This window comes from Carcharhinus amblyrhynchos, chromosome 2 (genome assembly GCF_965287045.1).
Source record: "Carcharhinus amblyrhynchos chromosome 2, sCarAmb.v2.hapA, whole genome shotgun sequence".
In the NCBI taxonomy this organism is placed as follows: Eukaryota; Metazoa; Chordata; class Chondrichthyes; order Carcharhiniformes; family Carcharhinidae; genus Carcharhinus; species Carcharhinus amblyrhynchos.
The window spans coordinates 19,877,312-19,897,579 of NC_137325.1; the positions used below are offsets into that span (position 1 = coordinate 19,877,312).

Genomic DNA, 20,268 nt, shown 5'->3' on the forward strand with positions numbered 1-20,268 from the left:
CAACTCACACACAAATAGTCACATACACACCTCTCTCAAATTCCTATTGAATTAAGATGACAAAAACAGCCAAAGACTGGGAATTCTGCAGCAAGAAACATCTGACTTGCTAAAGCCTGTCCACCATCTACAGCATACAAATAACAAATATGATTGGTGCTTTCCACTTGTCTGGGTAAGTGCAGCTGCTGTGACATTCATGAAAGTCACCATATCCATGACAGAACATCCTCTTGATTGCAGTGGTGGATGTGGGTGCCAAAAGTGGTAGCAGCATTTACCATCTACAAGTTCTGCAGTAACTCTTCAACCCACAATTTCTACCACCTTCAAGAAGATGGGCAGGCAGCAAACGCATAGGAATAACACTGCCTGCAAGTCTCCCCACTTCTGAGTCACAGCAATACCCACCTCTTATGAAGAGATAAAAAGCTAGTATCTAATGACTGGATGACAATAGTCATAAAAACAAAACAATGTTCACCAATGTTCCTTAGGGATGGACTATACTCAACTTGAGACCTGCAGCAAAGTGGGTGACTCTTGTGCCCTCTAAAGTAGCTGAGTAATTCACTCAGTAGTAGTCAAGGCGGCAAATCACTCATCAAGAACTACAACTATTGAACTTCCCATTGACACTCCCATTTCTGTTTAAATAAATGTCTTCATATATGCAAAGGGGGTTGCTGTAATGTTAGGTTTTCATTGTAGTTGAAATGTGTTTCCTTTCTCCTCACCCAACCTAATACAAAATAATTATAAAAACGAGCTAGAAATTGTCAGCTGGTCTGGCAGCATCTGTGGGTAAAGGATTGGAGGTAGCATTAAGTCCAAAATAATTCTTCTTTGGAACTGACAAAATTATGGTTCAGAAAGACATTCAGCTCTAATTAATCCCACCATCCCTTCCAACCCCAGAGAGATCCTAAATCCTATATTAGAGTATTCCCTGATTTAATTGATTTCAGGGTTTTAACCTCCATTATACTATTAGAATTTATTAGCCCTGTGAAATTTCAGTCAACTTATTTTGATGTGTTCTTTTCATCATGCTTTATGGAACTTTCCATATACTATTAGCTTAAAACAGGTGTCCTGATTTTTCCCCAGAGTGGGTTGATGGATGATTAGTTAGGAATGCAGCAATGAACAAATTCTGGAATTTTAAAAGAAGTTAAATTTTACTCTTCAGCCATTCCAAATAGCAAATCTAGATACAATCCCCAAGCAGTCAGATCAAAACTCAAGATTGCACAACTAGAATTTTTAAAATGCAAGATTCTATGGTACTAATCCATTTATCAGCAAATACCTCTGCTCTGTCCAACATCTCATCATACACTAAGCCGAAGTACCGATCATCATTTGAAACACAATTTTGAGATGCCTGATAAACAATAGTATTTCACAGTACACTACAGAAAACCTTCACACGAGTGCTTTATTGCATTTTTTTTTACAGACTTGAACTTGTCAACAAAAAAACAACTATTGCACAAAAACATTTTGAAATGTTCACTATTAAACATTCTATGATTTAGTTTGGATGTTAAATGTACATTTGCAAAGTTATTTTACTGCAGACCATTTAAATCAGATTTAAAAACCCACTGCAAAACAGCCAATCCATTTTGTTAATGGATCTACACCTTAAATTCTGTACAAGTGTGCATACATAAAAATACATTCCTCATTCTATAGGTCTTCCAAAATGTGGCATTAATTACTCTGTTCAAAATATGCACAAGAGAAAAGGCAAAAAATACATAGAAATTAGCCCCTCAAGAATAATAGTTGTATCTCATGTCCTACAGCTCCCTCAATAATAAGTTCATTAAAAACAGTCTAGCCCCACAGTTTCCAGGTACTTTTAGTTAACAAAATAGTGAAGCCACACTTAAGTCTTACGGCAATCCAATATCTGAGGTCAGAAAGCTATCTCAAAGCAGCTCAGATGATATACCATAAGCACAGTGAGCCCACTGAATGACAGTGGCGCCTCTTTCCCTAGTAGATAGAACTTAATCATTTCAAAATTCAAGAATGACTTGAAAAAGGACAGGCTTACATTGATAATTTAAAATGACTGCAGGAAAACTATACTGGAGCTTATAATTACTTTCTCTTTCATATTTTATACATACCTCCCAAATGCAGCTGTATTGAGTGAGGGTCTACTGTATATATTAACTTTCAAAATGCACATTTCATTTGACTAATTTTGCTAGTGTTAAATTTTGCACTGAAATATCTTTAAAGATTGGCTTAAAATTGGGACCAGGATGAGTTGGGTTTTGCCACAAAATTTCAATGACTGTCTGCTTCATTTCCCTGCTGGCATCTCCTCTCATTGCCATTAGTGCTGTAATGTGTTCTTCCCTGTGGGGCAAGATAAACAGTTAAGAGAGCACTTAAATTATAAAATGTTAGTGAGAAAATATGTAGATACATAATTTTAATATAGATGGGTAAATACATTGTCAACTAGAATACAGAATTGCTAATGCAATCTAAAGACAAAAAAAAATCTTTCACTCATGGTTTGTATATTCCAGTGCAGTGAAAGTTACAGTGTAGGAAGCTGCAGTTAGTACAGCAGATTTGAATTAGATTTCTACATTCTTTTTTCTCAGACTTTGGTTACATATTGTACAAGTGATATTTACACTTATACAAGGAATCTGTTTGCAGTTATACGCATATTATTATATAACTGCAAACGTGCAATATTTCAGGGTCAGTGGCCAAGTCAGTTTGTGTAAAGTTTGACCTCACCCATAGTCATTTATGGTTCTAACAGCTCCCACTCCCATCTCACAATACGAGCCCATGTCACTGATCATGTCCCATAAAGTTAATTTATTACTCACAAGTAAGGCTTACATTTTCACTGCAATCAGGTTACTGTGAAAATCCCTAGTTGCCACAATCTGGCACCTGTTCGGGTCAATGCACCTAACGAGCACGTCTTTCAGAATGTGGGAGGAAACCGGAGCACCCGGAGGAAACCCATGCAGACACGGGGAGAACATGCAAATTCCACAGACAGTGGCCCAAGCTGGGAATTGAACACAGGTCCCTGGCACTGTGAAGCAGTAGTGCTAGCCACTTTACTAATAAAGTAGCAGCTAATAAGTTCAACTTAATTTTTTCGTCCAGTCACTTGGAAAGAACTTGGCTTGAATGAAATATGAATTTGTTACTGGAGGAATACTAATGCACTACACTGGTAGGGAGCCAATGATGTCTATCTGTAATACTTGATATGTTTGATAGATGAGGTTGGAATATTTAAATATCCCAGAATTTATCTATTTGTCTTAATAACCTGTCTCGACCTCAAGTTGTTGGTTCAAGCCTTACTCCAGGACTTGAACACAGTCTGGGCAGGATAGTCTTGAGCGCAGACTCAGGTGCGCTGTGAATGTTTTAATATATCAGATGAGCTGCTAGTTGCTCAATGGTTTAGGTAAGCATCAAAGACCAGCTGCTCTTTTGCCAGTGTTACATTTAAATGGAAACTCTCCCTCTGACTTCAGTCAGGAATTAGAAATCTATCAAAATCATATGCTCACTATAGAGGATGATAAAGTGAGATTTGGAATAAAAACACACATTTTCTGAACAGAATGGGTGTACTAGCAGGTCTTAATCCCCACTAGCAACACCAGTTTTCAAAATGTGATAAAAACTTAGTCATGGGACTTTACCTATACAGCATTATGTCAATACATGTTTCTATTAAATTTACTTTCATGCCTTTTCCTTGGATTTTAAAGCTTTCAAATTCCAAACTTCTGTGACGGCACAGGTGAAGCGTCTGAATTAAAAAAAAGTTCTTTCTCTACCAGTGCACCCTGTTGCTCCATCAGTGAACAGATTAAAGCATTACTTATTAGAAAGAGAAGGTTTTTGCCTTTTGGCAGAATGAAAGCTCTCATTCCTTCTAAAATAATCTTGCTGACAACTTCATAAAAAATCTGAGTATTGTGCAGTTCTGGGACTCGAACATTCGTCCCAGCATGAAGTTTAACCAGTTGCATTTAACCAGCCATTAGTGTACTGAGCAATAGTTCTAACCTGTTGCTCCCTATGAAACAATATTGTTTTCCCTTGACAATGGTCAACAGAAAAAAACTCACCTGAAGTCAGGAAATTTATTAACCAATGTAGAGACCTCAAGACATAATAAGGAAGGATCAGTGAGCTTCAGGACTTCAGCCAAAGCTGGAATAGCATCACATAGCAGATCAGTGTCCTCTCCAAAGCCCTGTATGTAGTAATAAAGCAAATGTTCGATACAAATACAACAGAAAATACTCCACGCGAGAGTGAAACCCAGTTATGCCATTGCATTTGTGTAAAAGATAACAGTACATTTTAGATTGCTCACACAGTCTTATCAATTTTCCTTTATGTTCTAGTTTCTGCAACAGACACTCTCGCTGCTAAAAGATACCAGTATAGACAGTATAGATGGCATCCTTCCAACATGAGGACAGATGCATGGTATCTAATTGCCACAGGAGTGCTGTCAAGAGTAGCAACTCTCTCCTGACTGAAGCAACTGAATCTAGTTCAACTTGTTAGCACTTCACTTGCAGTGTCAACACATTGCACTAGAATGCTGAAAAATGCTGGAAATAAAAAGAATAAATATCTTATTTAAAGTCTTTGTGCAATCCATGCCTTTGTTATCCCTACCTTAGGCATTTACACATTTTTGTGGAGGAGCCCCAAACCAAAGCTCTCCTCAATGGTTTTAAAGATAGAGAATCAGGGTGGCATTTTAATACATTGTGCTCAAGATTGGTATCTAATTACCAAACAGTAAGTTATATACCAGTATAGAAAAGCAGGAGGTGCCAGCTTTTGGTAAAAAGAAACAAGGGCTAGAATTAAATTTAGAAAGACCATACTTGAACCCTGTGCAAAATTCTTGTCTCCATACTGGAAAAAAAGATTTGGATACCAAAGGACAAAGAACATTCACATGAATGACATCAAAATTTAGGAGACATCATCATCAAGGAAGAATTTCTCTCGAAAACAGAAATCAAGGATGGACCTAATAACGATTAGATAAGGAAGGAGTTTTATAGAGTTGATGCAGAGAAGAGGTTTCCACTTCTGTAGGGGTCCAAAACCAGGCACCATAAGTATAAGTATAAGGTAACCATCAATAAAAGGGATTGCAGAAGGCATCACTGATAAAAGGAATGAAAATGTGGAACTGGCAACCACATTAAATAGCTAAGATGAACAGTCTAAGCATTGAAGGGGAAGCTACTTAAGTAAATGGAGAACAAACGAATAAAATGATTAATTGGTAAGGTTTGGTGAAGGAGGGTAGGAAGAGGCTTCTGTGTACAGAAGCACCCACAAAACAGTTAGGCCATGCAGCCCACTTCTAAAATGTTGAAAACTCAATGTAATTCGGTTGGGAACACAAGTGATTCATACATACATTTGTGTGACCAATACCACAACAAATTATTGGGGACAATTCAATTAAATCACACTTGCAGCTGGGAACTGAGCTCAACAGAAGCACAAGCCAGGAATTGGGACAGCTAACTCCCCACAACGTATCTTGCATTAAAATCAAATAAGTTGTACAGGCATAATCTGAATTCTCAATTTATGCTCCCATCAGGTGAACTCTATGTCGCAGCAGTTTTATTAAACTACTCCTCAATAGTCTCTTCTCCCGCTTGTAAATTGGACAAGAGGCCAGAAAAAAAACGATGGGAGCTACAGGAACTTAGACTTTGTTGTTCATGTCTAAACCGATTACATCTCATGAAGCACATTCCATCCCTTTAGAAATATCACCAAAACCACAAAGGTAATGGAAAAGCAAACTACTTACAGCTGAAAGTTTCTTAAACAAGAATCGAAACTGCTCTGCATCTTTGATCACCCTCTCTGCCCCCTCTCTGCGCTCATCCAAACCCCTAAAGGTGATCCTTTTTTGCATCATAGTTCTGATGTACTCCACCACGACCCTTCGATGAGCCTCTATTGTTATTTCCTGTATAAAGAACACAAGAGAGTGTTTTTGATGTCATCAAAATCTCATGAAAACTCAAGACATTATGCCTTTTCCAAATCAGAATGATCCAATCTACAAAACATCACCGAATGAACAAAATCTGTAGCTGATAAATGGTACTTCTCTGCATCTTTGGCTTCAATTTACCACAACATAATGATACCCAATCTTTCAGCAATTGGAATGGAGTTTTTTTTTAATGTTAATAGCAAATAATAGTCAGAGATTTACAGCATGGAATCAGGCCCTTCAACCCAACTTGCCCATGCCGCCCTTTTTTTTTTTAAAAAAAACCTGTAAGCTAATCCCAATTGCCTGCATTTGGCGCATATCCCTCTGTACCCATGTAACTATCTAAATGCTCTTTAAAAGACAAAATTGTATCTGCCTCTACTACCACCTCTGGCAGCTTGTTGCAAACACTCACCACCCTTTGTGCCCTCTGGATACTTTTGTATCTCTCCCCTCTCACCTTAAACCTATGCCCTCTAGTTTTAGAGTCTCCTATGTTTGGGAAAAGATCTTGACTATCTAGCTGATCTGTGCCTCTCATTATTTTATAAACCTCTATAAGATCACCCCTCAGCCTCCTACACTCCAAAGAAAAATGTCCTAATCTATCCAACCTCTCCTTATAACTCAATCCAAGTCCCGGTAGTATCCTAGTAAATCTTTTCTGCACTCTTTCTAGTTTAATAATATCCTTTCTATAAATTGGGTGACCAGAATTGCACACTGTATTCCAAGTGTGGCCTTACAATGTCTTGTACAACTTCAACAAGACATTTCAACTCCTGTATTCAATGTTCTGACCAATGAAACCAAGCATGCTGAACGTCTTCTTCACCACTCTGTCCACCTGTGACTCCACTTTCAAGGAGCAACAGTAAGGACATCAGCTCTGTAGGGTCAAGACATTTTGAAAAAAAAGACTATATTCTAAGTTGAAAACTAAATTTACCTTGCTGTATGGCTTTTTAATTTTAGCAAAGTCATTGAAATAATCCTCAATGGTAACACAAATGGTATCCACAGCATTAGAGCCGGCAAGCCATTTTCTGGTCATCAAATCCTGGAGGTGGGTCTGAAATAAGATATGTGGATTTTAACGATACACAGTGACGATTAATCCAAACAATCCACTCCAGGAGATACAGCAATCTGTACGCAAGAAATCATAAACAGCCATGATTGCTGGTAGCTGTTTAGGCCCATATGAATCATTTATCTTACTTGAAAGAAAAATGTTTGCCCATAAATTAAAAAGAGAGCTGCAATGAATGAACTTATATTAACATACAGTGCCCTCTAACAACCTCAGAATGAAGTGTTTTGCAATTAATTACTTTTGAAGGGTAGTCAACTGCTAAGTAGTCAAAAATGAATAGTCATTTGCACATAGCAAATAAAATAATGTTTTCGCTGGGTGGTTGCAATATGACACAGAAAACTTGCCATGAATTTTAAATGCCCTCATGAGATCTTTTGCATTACATGATCAAACAGATGGGATCTGGCTTAATGACTCATTCAAAGACCAACATCTCCAATGCTAAAGCACTCCCTTGGTTCTGTACATTTTCAGTACATTCATGTTTACTGTATACAATAGCAATATATTCTGTGAAAGCAGTCACCTGGGCAAGTACTAGTCTCCCCTGATTTTCTCCCCCATATAACAGCATGACTGAAATGAGTAAATCAGTGATGCAAGGTATTGCAGGGTTAAATATACAACTTACCCTGGTGTCAAAAAAAAACTTTAAAATAAATCTCAATTGTAAATAACTCCAAAGTGAAAAAAAAGAGATAAATAAAGGGCCTTTCATAGAATCCCTATAGTAGAAGAAGGCCATTTTACTCATCGAGTCTGCACTGACCACAATCCCATCCAGGCCCTATTCCCATAACCCCACACATTTACCTTGCTAATCCCCCGACACTAAGGAGCAATTTAGCATGGCCAATCAACTTAACCCGCACATCTTTGGACTGTGGGAAGAAACTGGATCACCCGGAGGAAGCCCATGCAGACAGAGAAAAAGTGCAAACTCCAAGCAGCCAGCCCCTAGTTCTGGACAGGGAGAGGTCAGATTATTAATACATAATTTATTAATATATTTTGGTAATTGTACCAAACATCCAATGTCCTTAAACCATTCAATACAATTTTTGTTTATTTGAGTCAACTTACATTTAGTGTATGCTCACCTCCAAGTCAAGGAAGACTTCATCTAACAGATAGGTACATCCATCCTTGGCAATTGTGTCCAGGGTTACCTCCATTGTTGGCTGATTAGCATAATGTTCTTCCTCCATCACGAGCTCATAGTTTGTATATTTTCTCTTCAAACTATTAACAGATTCTCTGCAGTAAAGAAAATGAATTTACTTAACTAATTATGTTAAACAAAAGATTTTAAGAAGTTTAAACTTCTTGTAATGCAAAGATATTTCTCACTATCCCAATTTATTTTTGCACACTGCGCAAACAACCATATAAGAAAGCTTAATATTGCCATTTAAATGTTTGTTGTTAAGCATTGATTAATATAAATATAATTAAAATATAAAGCTGCATACTTACTTGAAAGTCTGGCAGTTGTTAACAACTGCAATCATGTATTGAATGTAGAACTGAGGATTCTGACGATCTTTTAGATGATCATCTTTATATAGAGTCACTTCTTCTTTGTACCTGGCAAGGGGAGAAATCCCATTATTTTAGTGTTTAGACAAATCTACTTTTGTACAATTCAGAAATATCTAAAATCTCCACGCAAAATTTAAAAATAAAAAAGCCTGCTCACTTCAATAACACTATATTCTATCTTTAAAAGCACCACATGCAATTTTTTTAATATTTTACGAAGTCATCTTTAAAAATTCAGCATTTTATTTCCCCCATCTTCATTATTGCCCTTAATGGCGTAAGATTACAAGCAGACAACTTGCACCGTGGCATCCTAAAGTGTCACTCTGATCAGCTACGATCGCATCACATTTTCAGTTATTTCAAGACGGCAGAAAGCATGTTTCACATTATCCCTGTTCTCTCCCACATGCTCAGTGTAACTACCACTAAATTCTTCATTTTCAGCACCTGAAAATTTGGCTGAAAGAATTATGTAGAGTTCATCATTTCATGATTGGTGCGTTGAATTGAAATGAAGAGATTTTTCAATTCATGATGCTGCTTTATTTCTTGCGTTAGTGTGAAGGGAATGTTAGCGTGAGAGGAAGAGTCTGTGTGTATGCACCAAGTAATATGTGCCGCCAGAGACAAATTCAAGATCAGTGCTTGTTAAACCAAACTCCTCAGCAAAGGCTGGTTGCTGCCCTTTTCTTGTTGAACTGGGGGCCTAGTCTGTCACTATCTCTGCTTCGTAACAAAGGGAGGAAAAAAGACTTTATTGGTGAACTCCGTTGCTTGGCACAAATTAATGGGCATTTTTATTAAAATATTGAAATTTATTGCTTTGACATTTGGTATTTTTGTAATTAATATTTAGTGTTGCATGAAGCATTATTTTACTGAAATTTGATCAGCCACCTCTTGTGGGAGAAAAATATTGAAACGTGGCCCCTTTATCTGAAAAGGATTGGGCAAGTCTGCTCTAGGCTGGGAAGAGATTTTTTTTTCCAGAGGGAACGTGGAATGTTTTTAAATGCCAGTCGAATCAATGAATCCTGACAAAATGCATGAATTTTTGGGCCAAAATTCACTAGTAGCAACTGAATATCAAAACCAAAACATCGCTCAGTTCAGTCGACATTGTCTGGACTCTGAACAGGAGTGCAAGAATAATGGAGAAATGTACTCACCTGCTCAAGAAAGAGTTCATTTGCTGAAGGCACAACGTCAACACCTTAAGTTTCAGATCATCACTGATCTGAGCGGCTACCTGCAGATTCTGTTCAAACATCTGAAACAGCCCATGTTAAACAATGAAACATGCCATTCTGTGTACAGCAATCACACTTAATATACCCGAAGCACACCTATGTCTGTCAGCAGGAGGGCTTGCATGTTTCTATCCAGTTATACTTTCCTGTTCTCTACCATAAATTTTAAAACAGTTCTGCTTTAGCACAAGCAAATTAGACACACTATACCACTTGCTTATATGTGCATGATAAAAAGAGCCTGAAATTCCAAAAGGCTACCATAAAGTTGTTTATCCCTTTTCACTGGGTTTACAGTAGGAGTTCAAACAAACCCACAAAGGAATTCCATGGCTATTGTACAGGATATTCGTGAACAGCACAAACAACAACTAAACAAAGGCAGCCGTGACAATTGCCTCAAACTGGTTCTGCAAAACTACCGCAGTGTTTTAGTACAAGACTGCAAGCTTTGGGGCAGCCCGGGTATCAAAGAATAGTAACTTCACTTGGAGGAAATTTTATCAGCTAAGTTAGCAGCAGCATGGTCTGAGAATGATGTTTCCTCGAGGTCAAACTCATAACCTGTCAAAGGTCCCATTAATATTGAGTCCAGGATACAGGCAAATTCTCTCAGTCAGTGAAGCAATTGACAAGTTCAGAGTGGGGCAGACCTCAAGCAGAGCAAATTTGAATAAAAACAAAATTATTGCGGATGCTGAATCGGAAACCAAAAAAGAAAATGCTGGAAAATCTCAGCAGGTCTGGCAGCATCGACAAGAAGAGAAAAGAGCTGATGTTGAGTCCAGATGATCCTTTGTCAAAGAAGGAGATCTGACTTTGTTTGAATAAAAAGATCACATTTTGCAGAACCATAGTTCTATCAAAGCTGCTCAACACTTGCAACAGGAAGTATTCCTCCAATTTTTCTTCCTCTTTAACAGAGGTGATGCAGAGACATCTCGCCAGGTTTGAATGCTCTGGTAACAACAGAGGAACACCTATTTTATTAAAAATCTCTACTGTAGTGAAATCCCTGCTTATTATGGTAAATGTACCCAAAACTTGACCCAAACCTTCGCTTGAACATTTTAAACAAGGGATTTTAACAGTGAAGAAATACTGGACCGGTTAAAATTTTGTAGCAAACTAGTTCATCAAACTAGTTGAGTGTGAAATGTAAGGAGTCAATAGTAAAATGCAGTCTTCATCTGAAGTTCAGTTAAAATGTGGGGTGTAATTAGATCAAACAACTTAGATATAATTCACTCCCCACTTTGAAGATGTATTCTATCCTTATTTTTATGTAATGTCCCAACTTTTCCCTTTAGAAATTCTTCTGCCCATATGTATAATGATTACTGCCCATATAAACCTGTCACAGCGTAACATCACCCTCCATCACTGTGGTGTTGTAGTGTGTCCACTGACTGAACTAGATTTACAGTGTAATAAGGTTGCATAGGCAGTTTCCATGATACACGTGGACAGGAACTTCAAGGAGAAAATCCAACAGAAAATGGATGACTATGCAAGAATTTAAAAATCTTAAAATTCCTACAGTGCAGAAGGAGACCATTTGACCCATCAAGCTTGCACCTACCACAACTCACCTACGCCCCACCCCTGTAACCTCACCTTCTAATTCCCTGAGGCAATTTAGCATGGTCAATCAACCTAACCTGCACACCTTTAGACCATAGGAAGAAACCCACGCAGACACGGAGAGAACATGCAAATTCTACACAGTCAGCTGAGACCAGAATTGAACCCGGGTCCCTGGTGCTGTGAAGCAGCAGTGCTAACTACTGTACCACCATGCCGCCTCAAATCTATCACAGATTGCACACAAGAAAAGCAGAGTTCCTGTGAGTACAACAGTTTAACATCTCTGGGAACAATTTAGTTTTGTCATCTTTGTTTTGATACCCATGGGAACAAGTGGGCTAGGAGGCACAATTTAAAATAAAAGCAATGCTGTACTGGAAGCTAACACTCATATTGCTTATCATTAGTAGCAGTTTAACCATGTTAGGATGTCCAAATAATAAAATACATAGAGTACTTGCAAGAGGTATAACTAAATGAGAATACCTGAAACACAATAGCTGGAAGCGTGGTCTGATAGTATCCATCTTGATCTGCTTCTGGCTCTTGGTCCTTTTTCCAATCCTTCTTGTCTGTTTCAAGTGCTTTTCGTAGCCAGCCAATAATGTTAGACTGTAAAGAATAAAGTAATCAACATTCAGGTTGAAAGTTCTCACTGTATTTTTGATTAGAACAGCTGACACACTAATAATGAATCAAAACTCAACAGTTAGCCTAAAGAGCAAGATCTTTATAAAAACTGACCATCAACTTCTTTCAAAGTTTCAGGAATGAAAGTGGGGATTTTAAATGAAGAGGTATATTTAGGATTACAACAAATTTGAAGTTCTACAGGACCAATTTGTAACTAAAATAAAAGCCACCAGTTAAAAGATATAAAGCAAAGTGTAACAAACTCTTATCAAATGCCTTCTGAAAATCCAAAACATTACATCCACTACTTCCCCCTTACTTATCCTGATAGTTAAACTGTCAGACAAAGAACTCAAATGGATTTGCCAAAAATTATTTCTCTTTCACAAACACATCAAGAAAAATCTGCCATAAATCTTTAGCTTTATCAGAAAGGGTGCATTTGCTGGTTTAGAACCATTATACTTCCCTACTTAGAAGCTTCTAACTCACTGTAAGGGTTGTCATGTATTTGGTGAGAAGCGCATCAGCCATATTACTTGACAGTAAGGGTTCCAGGGTCTTCACATCTACCTCTGGAGCTAGATCTGGGTGTCCCATCATATCCGCACTATAGAGACAGAAAGCCAATTCAATTAGAAGCAAAATTCAACACAACACAGCAAAATATAAGCTGAACAGACAGAGCAGGCCATAAAATATAAAACCTGGAAGCTTTGTAGTGCAACTGAATAAAGTTCTGGTTAAACAGCATCAGAAATATGTCATTAAATTCTGAACACCACTCCTCAGGGTGGATACTGACCTTGGAGGGATCACGGCACAGATCTGTCAGAAAGATACCAAAGCTAATGGGACTAAATTAAGATGGCAGGTTTCACAGATTAGGGATGTACTGTCTCAAGTTCACATGATTGTGGTTGATCTGAGATGTTTAAGACAACTAAAGGACTCGATTAGAGTAACAGAAACCATCACATGGAAGAACAAGGCAAGCTCTTCTCCAAGCCACACGCTATCCTGACTTGGAACGTCATTGCTCCTTTACCGTTACTGGCTCAAAGTCCTGGAACTATCTTCCTAACAGCACTATAGGTGTGCCTACACCTCTGCACTGCAGTGGTTCAAGGCAGCAGGTGACCAACACATTCAAGGGCAATTAGGGATGGGGCAACAAATGCTGGCCTAGCCAACAATGCTCATATCATAAAAGAATTTTTAATAACCCTTTGATAGAAAATCCAGAACAAGGGACACAACCTTAAAATGAGAGCTCAGGCTCATGTCAGGAAGTACTACTTCACACTATAGGTTGTGGGAATCATTCACTTAAAAAGCTGTTGGGGCTAGATAAACTGAAACATCAAGACCGAGATTAATAGATTTTTTGTTAAGTAAAGGTATAAAGAGTTATTGAACCAAATTAGAGAAATGAAATTGTACAGGTGATCTAACTGAATTGCAGAACAGGCTCAAAGGGCTGAAGGATTTCCTCCGCTTCCAACATTCCCATGTTGTGTCTGACTTTGTATTTCTCTATATCATTTTTAGTAACACCTTCTGCAAGTTTTTGTCACTGGAGCAAGACAATGGTAACTGAAAATCAGCTGAATTTAACAGCAATCACTAGGATTCCCAAAATTATGATTAAATTTTTTATACCTCCATCAGGATCCAAAATATCTCATGATGCATTCACTGTATTGGTGGAAAAGTGAGCCTCCTTGGTGCCAACTGAAAGTTTTGACTCCCAAAATCCTGGGGCGCTGAAGCCTACTCTGCCTTGCTAGCTTTTCATGCTTCCACTCCTAACTACCTCAGATTCCACTTCTGCAACTGCGTCAAACTTATCTGTGTCTCACAGAAGCCTTTAATGTCTTTGTTTTCTCTCATACTGCCTCCTTTTGCCTCAAGCTAATATAATTTCCCCATTCAGCCATCTCGTTTTTACTGAAGCATTTTAAAATTCCCACGTGCATCTTTTTCCCTCTTCCTTTCCTCTGCTTTATTATTTAAATATTTGCAAAATCCTTCAGTTTACGCATCCATTCTTGTTCACAGATGCTGCTGAAATATTTTCCAGCAGCGTTTTTATGTCAGAGAAACAGCTCAGCTAACAACCACAATCAATCTATAATGGCAATGTTTTTTGAATATATTACATATATTTGGTTGCACAGGGATTTGCCTCTAATTTCCCTTCTTTTTGTTTGCACTAACCATGAAACGTCTGTATCTCCTTAATTTGGGATGGTGTGTCAGAATGGGAACTCACCGTGCCAGGAGAAATTGTAAGAGAAGCTGCCTTCTTATACCCCACATGGTATCACATTAATCTCTTACCTGAGGTATGTATTTAGAACCCAAGTCAGAAGTGAAACAATTTCATTGGCCTCCAAGTCCTCCGAGGCAAGTTCCTCCACACGCGCTACTAGTCCCTCGTGATACAAATTCTGAAGTTTATTGAAGATGTCGTAATGAGGAGGAAAGCATTGCACCATCAGGTTCTTCATGACCAGCAAGTCCTCAAGAACATACTTGCGCGTAAGCTCCAGATGACGCACAAGCCACATTTTGTCTAGCTCCCGTGTATCAGACTGACTGGCCTCAATCCGATTGGCAACAGTCTGTTCTAGCACCTCAAACAACTTGTCTTTCCACCTTTTTGGTCTGCCAGGAGGAATAAACCCTGTCTGCTTCTGACGGTCCAGCATCCGCTTATCGATTTTTTCTTCTCTCTCAATGATTCGAATCGCTGAAACGAGCTGGGTCGGATCACTGCGGACTGATACTGAAGACCTTTGCACTAGCATCCAGATCTGCTTGCCCATTTGCTCCGAGAGATTCTGCACCTCAGTGAAGTAGGCTTGGATGAGTTTCATATCATGTGTGTTTTTGCTATCCATACGATACTGCTCATACATAAGGTCATCGCGGGAACACTCCAGATCCATCAGTTTTCGATGGGCTGAAAGCAGTTCTCCACGTTCAATCAGGTCACAGGCCTCTTGCACAATCTCTGGAACTGAAAATCAGACAATAAAGAACATTAGCTGGTGCATGGTCACTGCGCCAACAGCAATATTGCTGCACAATAATAAAAATATTGAAAAATATTTTCACCATGTTGTGATCTAGCAGGTGGTAATCGCTGTGCTAACCAAATCCCAAAAGTAAATGGGCAAGCTATCACAATGATTTTCAATTTTTACATCACTACCAGAAGATGTGTGTGCTGAAGTCAAGCATCACATACTCCAAGAAAACTTTGAGATTTTAAATAGTAAATTTAAAGATTTACTAATAAAAGAAAGGGAACTTAAAACACAAGATTACATTTATACAGTTAAGATTAGTCTTCCAAAATATTTCCCCAACAGATTCCTATTTGGTTAGACTCAAAAATAAACACCTCTTTAGGCAACAGTCCCTGCAGAAACTTAGTCTATAAAACAGACTCTAGTAATATTATCACAAGGTACAATTCAAAGCGAAGATATGTCACAGGGTTTCTCTTTCTCTCTCACTTCACTGTGGAAATTCAAGGCTTTATACCCTTCTTTCTGGAATAAACCAACACTCCTCTGGTGTGGCTGCAGGCTGCTAATTTCACCTCTTCACACTTCAGTCTCAGCATAGCACTTTCTTCAGGATCTTACACGGCCTTATCTAACATAGCTTCCAACTTCTCTAAATATGTTCTTTTCTCTTTCCCAATCGTCCTTATCCTTCTTTGAAACTTGTCTTTCCCAGAATATAAAAGCCTTTTATGTTTTTCTTATGCCACTACTTTCAGGTAAAATAAATTTTATAATAAGGCAAAGTTACTACAAGATGAAAGCTCCTTACTTCCCTTTGAAATTCAACAGCTAAAACCCTATATCCCAACTTATCTCCTCATGCAAATTTCAACCCATGTTGTGTTTACTTGTGGAATATCCAACTTGACCCAATTCACATCAAGTACAGGCTTTTTGCACTTAGCCCAGTTGATGGTTTCAATGCTGTAGACACTCAGTCCCAACTTAATTAAGTTACTCACACACACACAGACAATCCCCAGAATCCTACTTTACGTAAAGAGAAATATATTTTAAATGTTCTTCACAACTGAGAATTATCATATCAAACAATGTTTTACAAATCTTTTACTAAGGCAAGAGATGTTAGGGTAAACTTTTTTTTAAATACAAAGAATTACAGTAGAGACCACTGTATCTTTTAAGGAAAATTGATTTTTTAAAACCAAGACATGATGGTCCAGCCTCCTGTGTAGGCTTGCATGCTGGCAAGTGAGAAAAACAAGTTCAAATAACACAAGGTGAGACACCACATTATGTCTATTCCCAATGGGGTGAAACCTTCCTGTTTACAACCAAACTATACGTTCTTTCGTGGTGTTGTTTTTCTCAATGTTTGTGTCAGTATGTGACGGAAGGGGATGAAAACAATTGCTCAGATGTAGAGAAAATGTATTCATAATGCTTTAAAATTTATTCTCCCAGTTATATTTTTGGTGTGCCAAATGCAAGAGATGTGCCCAATTCGAAGCTTCCCATGGTCAATTCTTTTTGAAAGTAGTTGAATTTATAATCACATGCATAAATGTTTCACAGATGAATAGTTTAGTTTTATCACAAAATTTAAAATTACCAAAATCAACCGTAAGCAACAGTGGTTATAGATGATTGTCATGGAATGTGTATCTACTCAGCTGTAATCCAAGTAACAGTGGGCAGATGCTCAGAAGAGAGAAAGACCTTAGTGGGACGTTCTTGCAATTCCCATGTGCCAGATCAACAGCTACAATTAATTAAGAAGCTTGGGAATAAGTGGCATGCTCATTGTCGCTATTCAGTTGGTAAACTGCCTGTGGAGAAGGCCATTTAGAAAATATTAGGAGTGATCCTTCCTAATAACTAACTCCTGACATTGAACATATCTCATTGATTAAAAGGGGAGAAACAAAAATCAATGATGCACTTTAAGATGCGGAACGGGCAAATGCACACACAAAAAAGTGAAACTTTATAGTTGGCACAGAGTTAACACAGTGCTTGCGGAGATGCACACTGAAAGCCTAACCCACTCCGATTCCGGGGAGAGTGAAGTTCCCAGAATGAAAATCCCCATTGACCGCAGGTGGGATTTTACGATCTCGCCTGAGCAAGGCTGTAAAATCCTGCCCAAAGTTGAGGGTCCTTTACTGTGACGTATGGCACTACCACTGGAAAGATCCAGAACAGATCTAGCTATTCAAAATCAAGTATCAGTGAGACACTGTGGCCAACAGATGATTTGTATTCAACCGCAATGGATAACCTGTGTCCCTACCATTACAATCAAACCAGGAAGTTCAACAAAGAGTACGAAGCTTACCAGGAGCTGCATAAGGCATACCTAAAAAAGGTGACAACCTGGTAGAACACAGGACTATACACATACTAAACAGAAGCGTCACGCGTTCGAGCTAATGGATCCCACAACTGACAATTCAGCTCAAAGCTCTCCATTCTAACCACATCCAGTTGTCAGTGGCGGACAATTAAGTAACTAACTCAAGACAGAGGCTCAACAAATAATTCCATCCTCAGCGATAGCAGAGTTGAGCACATCCATGCCAGAGACAAGGCTGAAGCATTTGCAACTATCTTCAGCCAGAAGTGCCAAGTGGATGATTCATCTCAGCCTCCTGAGTTCCCCAACATCACAAATACCAGGCTGCAGCCCATTTGATCCACTCGTAATATTAAGTAATGGCTGGGAACGCTTAATACAGCAAAGCTATGGGCCCTGACAACATTCCACAGTAATACTGAAGATTTGCACATCTAATCTAGCCGTACCCATACCCGGTTAATCCAGTACATCTACAAAACTGGCATCTACCCAAAAATGTAGAAAATTTCCCAGGACCCAATTACAACCTTGGCTTGAACATAAACAAAACAACTGAACTATAGAGCTGAGGTGAGTGTTATTATTCTTGACATTAAGGCAGCATTTAACCAATGTGTCATGAAGGATCTCTAGCAAAATTGACGGAAAAATCTTCACTGGCTGGAGTCAAATCTAGCGCAAAAGGTGGTTTAGTTTGTTAGAAGTCAATTATCTCAGTTCCAGAACATTACCCCAAGGAATTCCTGCAGCAATGTCCTAAGCCTAAACATCTTCAGCTGCCTGAGCTAGGACTTTCTCTCCATCTTAAGGTCAAAATTGGGCATGTTGACTGATGATCACACAATGTGAAGTACCATTTTAAACTCCTCAGCTACTAAATCAATCTGTGCCTGCATGAGGCAATACCTGGATCTTGGGCTGACAAGTGATACTAACATTCACACCACAGAGGTGCCAGGCAATGACTAACTCCAACTAGCGAGAACATAATCCGATCTATCAACATCCTGGGAGTTACCATTAATCACAAACTGAAATGAAGCAGACATATAAATACCACAAGAGCAGGTCAGATGCTAGGAAATCCGTGGTGAGTGACTCACTGCTTGCCTTCTCAAATCCTGTCCCACTTAAAGGTTCGAAGTCAGGTGTCTAATCGAATACTCTTCACTGGGCTGTGCAAGTGTCATTCCAACAACACTTGAATTTGACACCATCCAGAACAAAGCAGTACACTTGATCAGCATCTCATCCACTACTTTAAACATTCTATACCAATCCCAACTGTCCATTAACGCTCAGTGGCAACAGTGTGAACCATATACAAGATACCGCCGTCTGACATTATCTGTTCAAGTCACCCTGACTTGCAAATATATCGCTGCTCCTTCTCTATCACTGGGTCAAAATCCTGGCACACCCTTGCTTAAAGCACAGGGGGTGCATCTATGCCTCATGGACTGCGGTAGTTCAAGGCAGCAGTTGACCATCATTTTCTCAATGGAAATTAGGTAAAAAGATAATTGCTGGCCTTGTCAGACATGCTCACATCCCATAAACAATTTAAAAACAAATTGTGGTTGGATTGGTATTTTCATGGTTGTGTTACATTTTATTTTGTGAAACTAGATCAATATGGCTACACTTTTTTTTATATCCCAAAAGAAATATCCAAATCCAGAAACAGTCACTTTAACTATCCTATTCTAAATTTTAAAATAGTATACAAATGAATTACATTGGTGAATCATTGTTTAGGTGAAGTACTGTACTCAATTCTGGGCTCTCCAACTTAAGATGTCAAGTCTTGGAGTAGTATATAATAATACCAGATTTAAGGGATTAGTTACGTGGAGAGAAAAGGGAAGCTCAGGTTATATTCCTTATAGTAGTGAAGGTAAGGAAAATTTAATATACTTGTTCAGAATCATGATGGGTTTTGACAATGAAAACAAGGCAAAATGTTTCCATTGGTGCAAGGGGTTATCAGCCGACGAAACAGATTTAAGATAGTTGACAAAAAAACCCCACAGCAAGTGAGAAGAGATATGTTTTACACAGTGAATTATGATGATATGGAATGCAATGCTTGAAAGGATGGTGGGTGCAGATTCAATATTAATTTTAAAAAAGGAAGTTGGATATATATTTGACAAGGACACTGTTCCAAGGCCAATGGAAATAATTGGTGAAAGAGCTGACAAGTATGGTGAGCCAAGTTGTATGATTCTATGATGTAGCAATGCATACTAAACAAGAACCAAATTCAGAGGATTTTATTCTTCTTGAAAGTCGATAGCACTTTGAATGGCATGGAGTAAAGTTCAAATAACCATAAAGGTTGATGGATTTCAGTATTTGTTAATATTTCAAGATAGTTAAATACAATTTTAAAAGATCTTTGAAATAACAGTGCAATATATTGTGGGACATGGATGTATTTTCTATAGAGGGAATGCAGCAAAAGTTTACCAGGCTGATTCCTGGGATGGCAGGTCTGTCACACGAGGAGCGACTAAGTCGGTTAGGATTGTGTTCAAGTTTAGAAGAGTGAGAGGGGATCTCAGACATTTTTAAAATTCTAACAAGATTAGACAGGGTAGATACAGAAAGAATGCTCCCAATGGTGAGGGAGTCCAGAACTAGGGGTCGTTCTTTTAGGATAAGAGGCAAACCTTTTTGAACTG

The 20,268-nt window shown here is 38.5% G+C and overlaps 1 protein-coding gene across 4 annotated transcripts in view; it reads right to left on the reverse strand.

The window, feature by feature from the left end:
* Window positions 1-1,422: 1,422 nt before the first annotated feature.
* The window catches only part of exoc3 (exocyst complex component 3), a 30,550-nt gene continuing 11,704 nt past the window's right edge, over window positions 1,423-20,268 (reverse strand). For all 4 annotated transcript variants that reach the window (XM_080203239.1, XM_080203230.1, XM_080203216.1 and 1 more), the window contains 10 exons: window positions 14,525-15,206; window positions 12,674-12,791; window positions 12,035-12,160; window positions 9,881-9,981; window positions 8,643-8,753; window positions 8,267-8,423; window positions 7,017-7,139; window positions 5,873-6,034; window positions 4,143-4,270; window positions 1,423-2,379 (listed from right to left, as the gene is read on the reverse strand). In XM_080203239.1, the coding sequence (XP_080059365.1) occupies window positions 2,208-2,379; window positions 4,143-4,270; window positions 5,873-6,034; window positions 7,017-7,139; window positions 8,267-8,423; window positions 8,643-8,753; window positions 9,881-9,981; window positions 12,035-12,160; window positions 12,674-12,791; window positions 14,525-15,206 (1,880 nt within the window). In that variant the 3' untranslated portion in view covers window positions 1,423-2,207. The remainder of the gene's footprint in view (window positions 2,380-4,142; window positions 4,271-5,872; window positions 6,035-7,016; window positions 7,140-8,266; window positions 8,424-8,642; window positions 8,754-9,880; window positions 9,982-12,034; window positions 12,161-12,673; window positions 12,792-14,524; window positions 15,207-20,268) is intronic.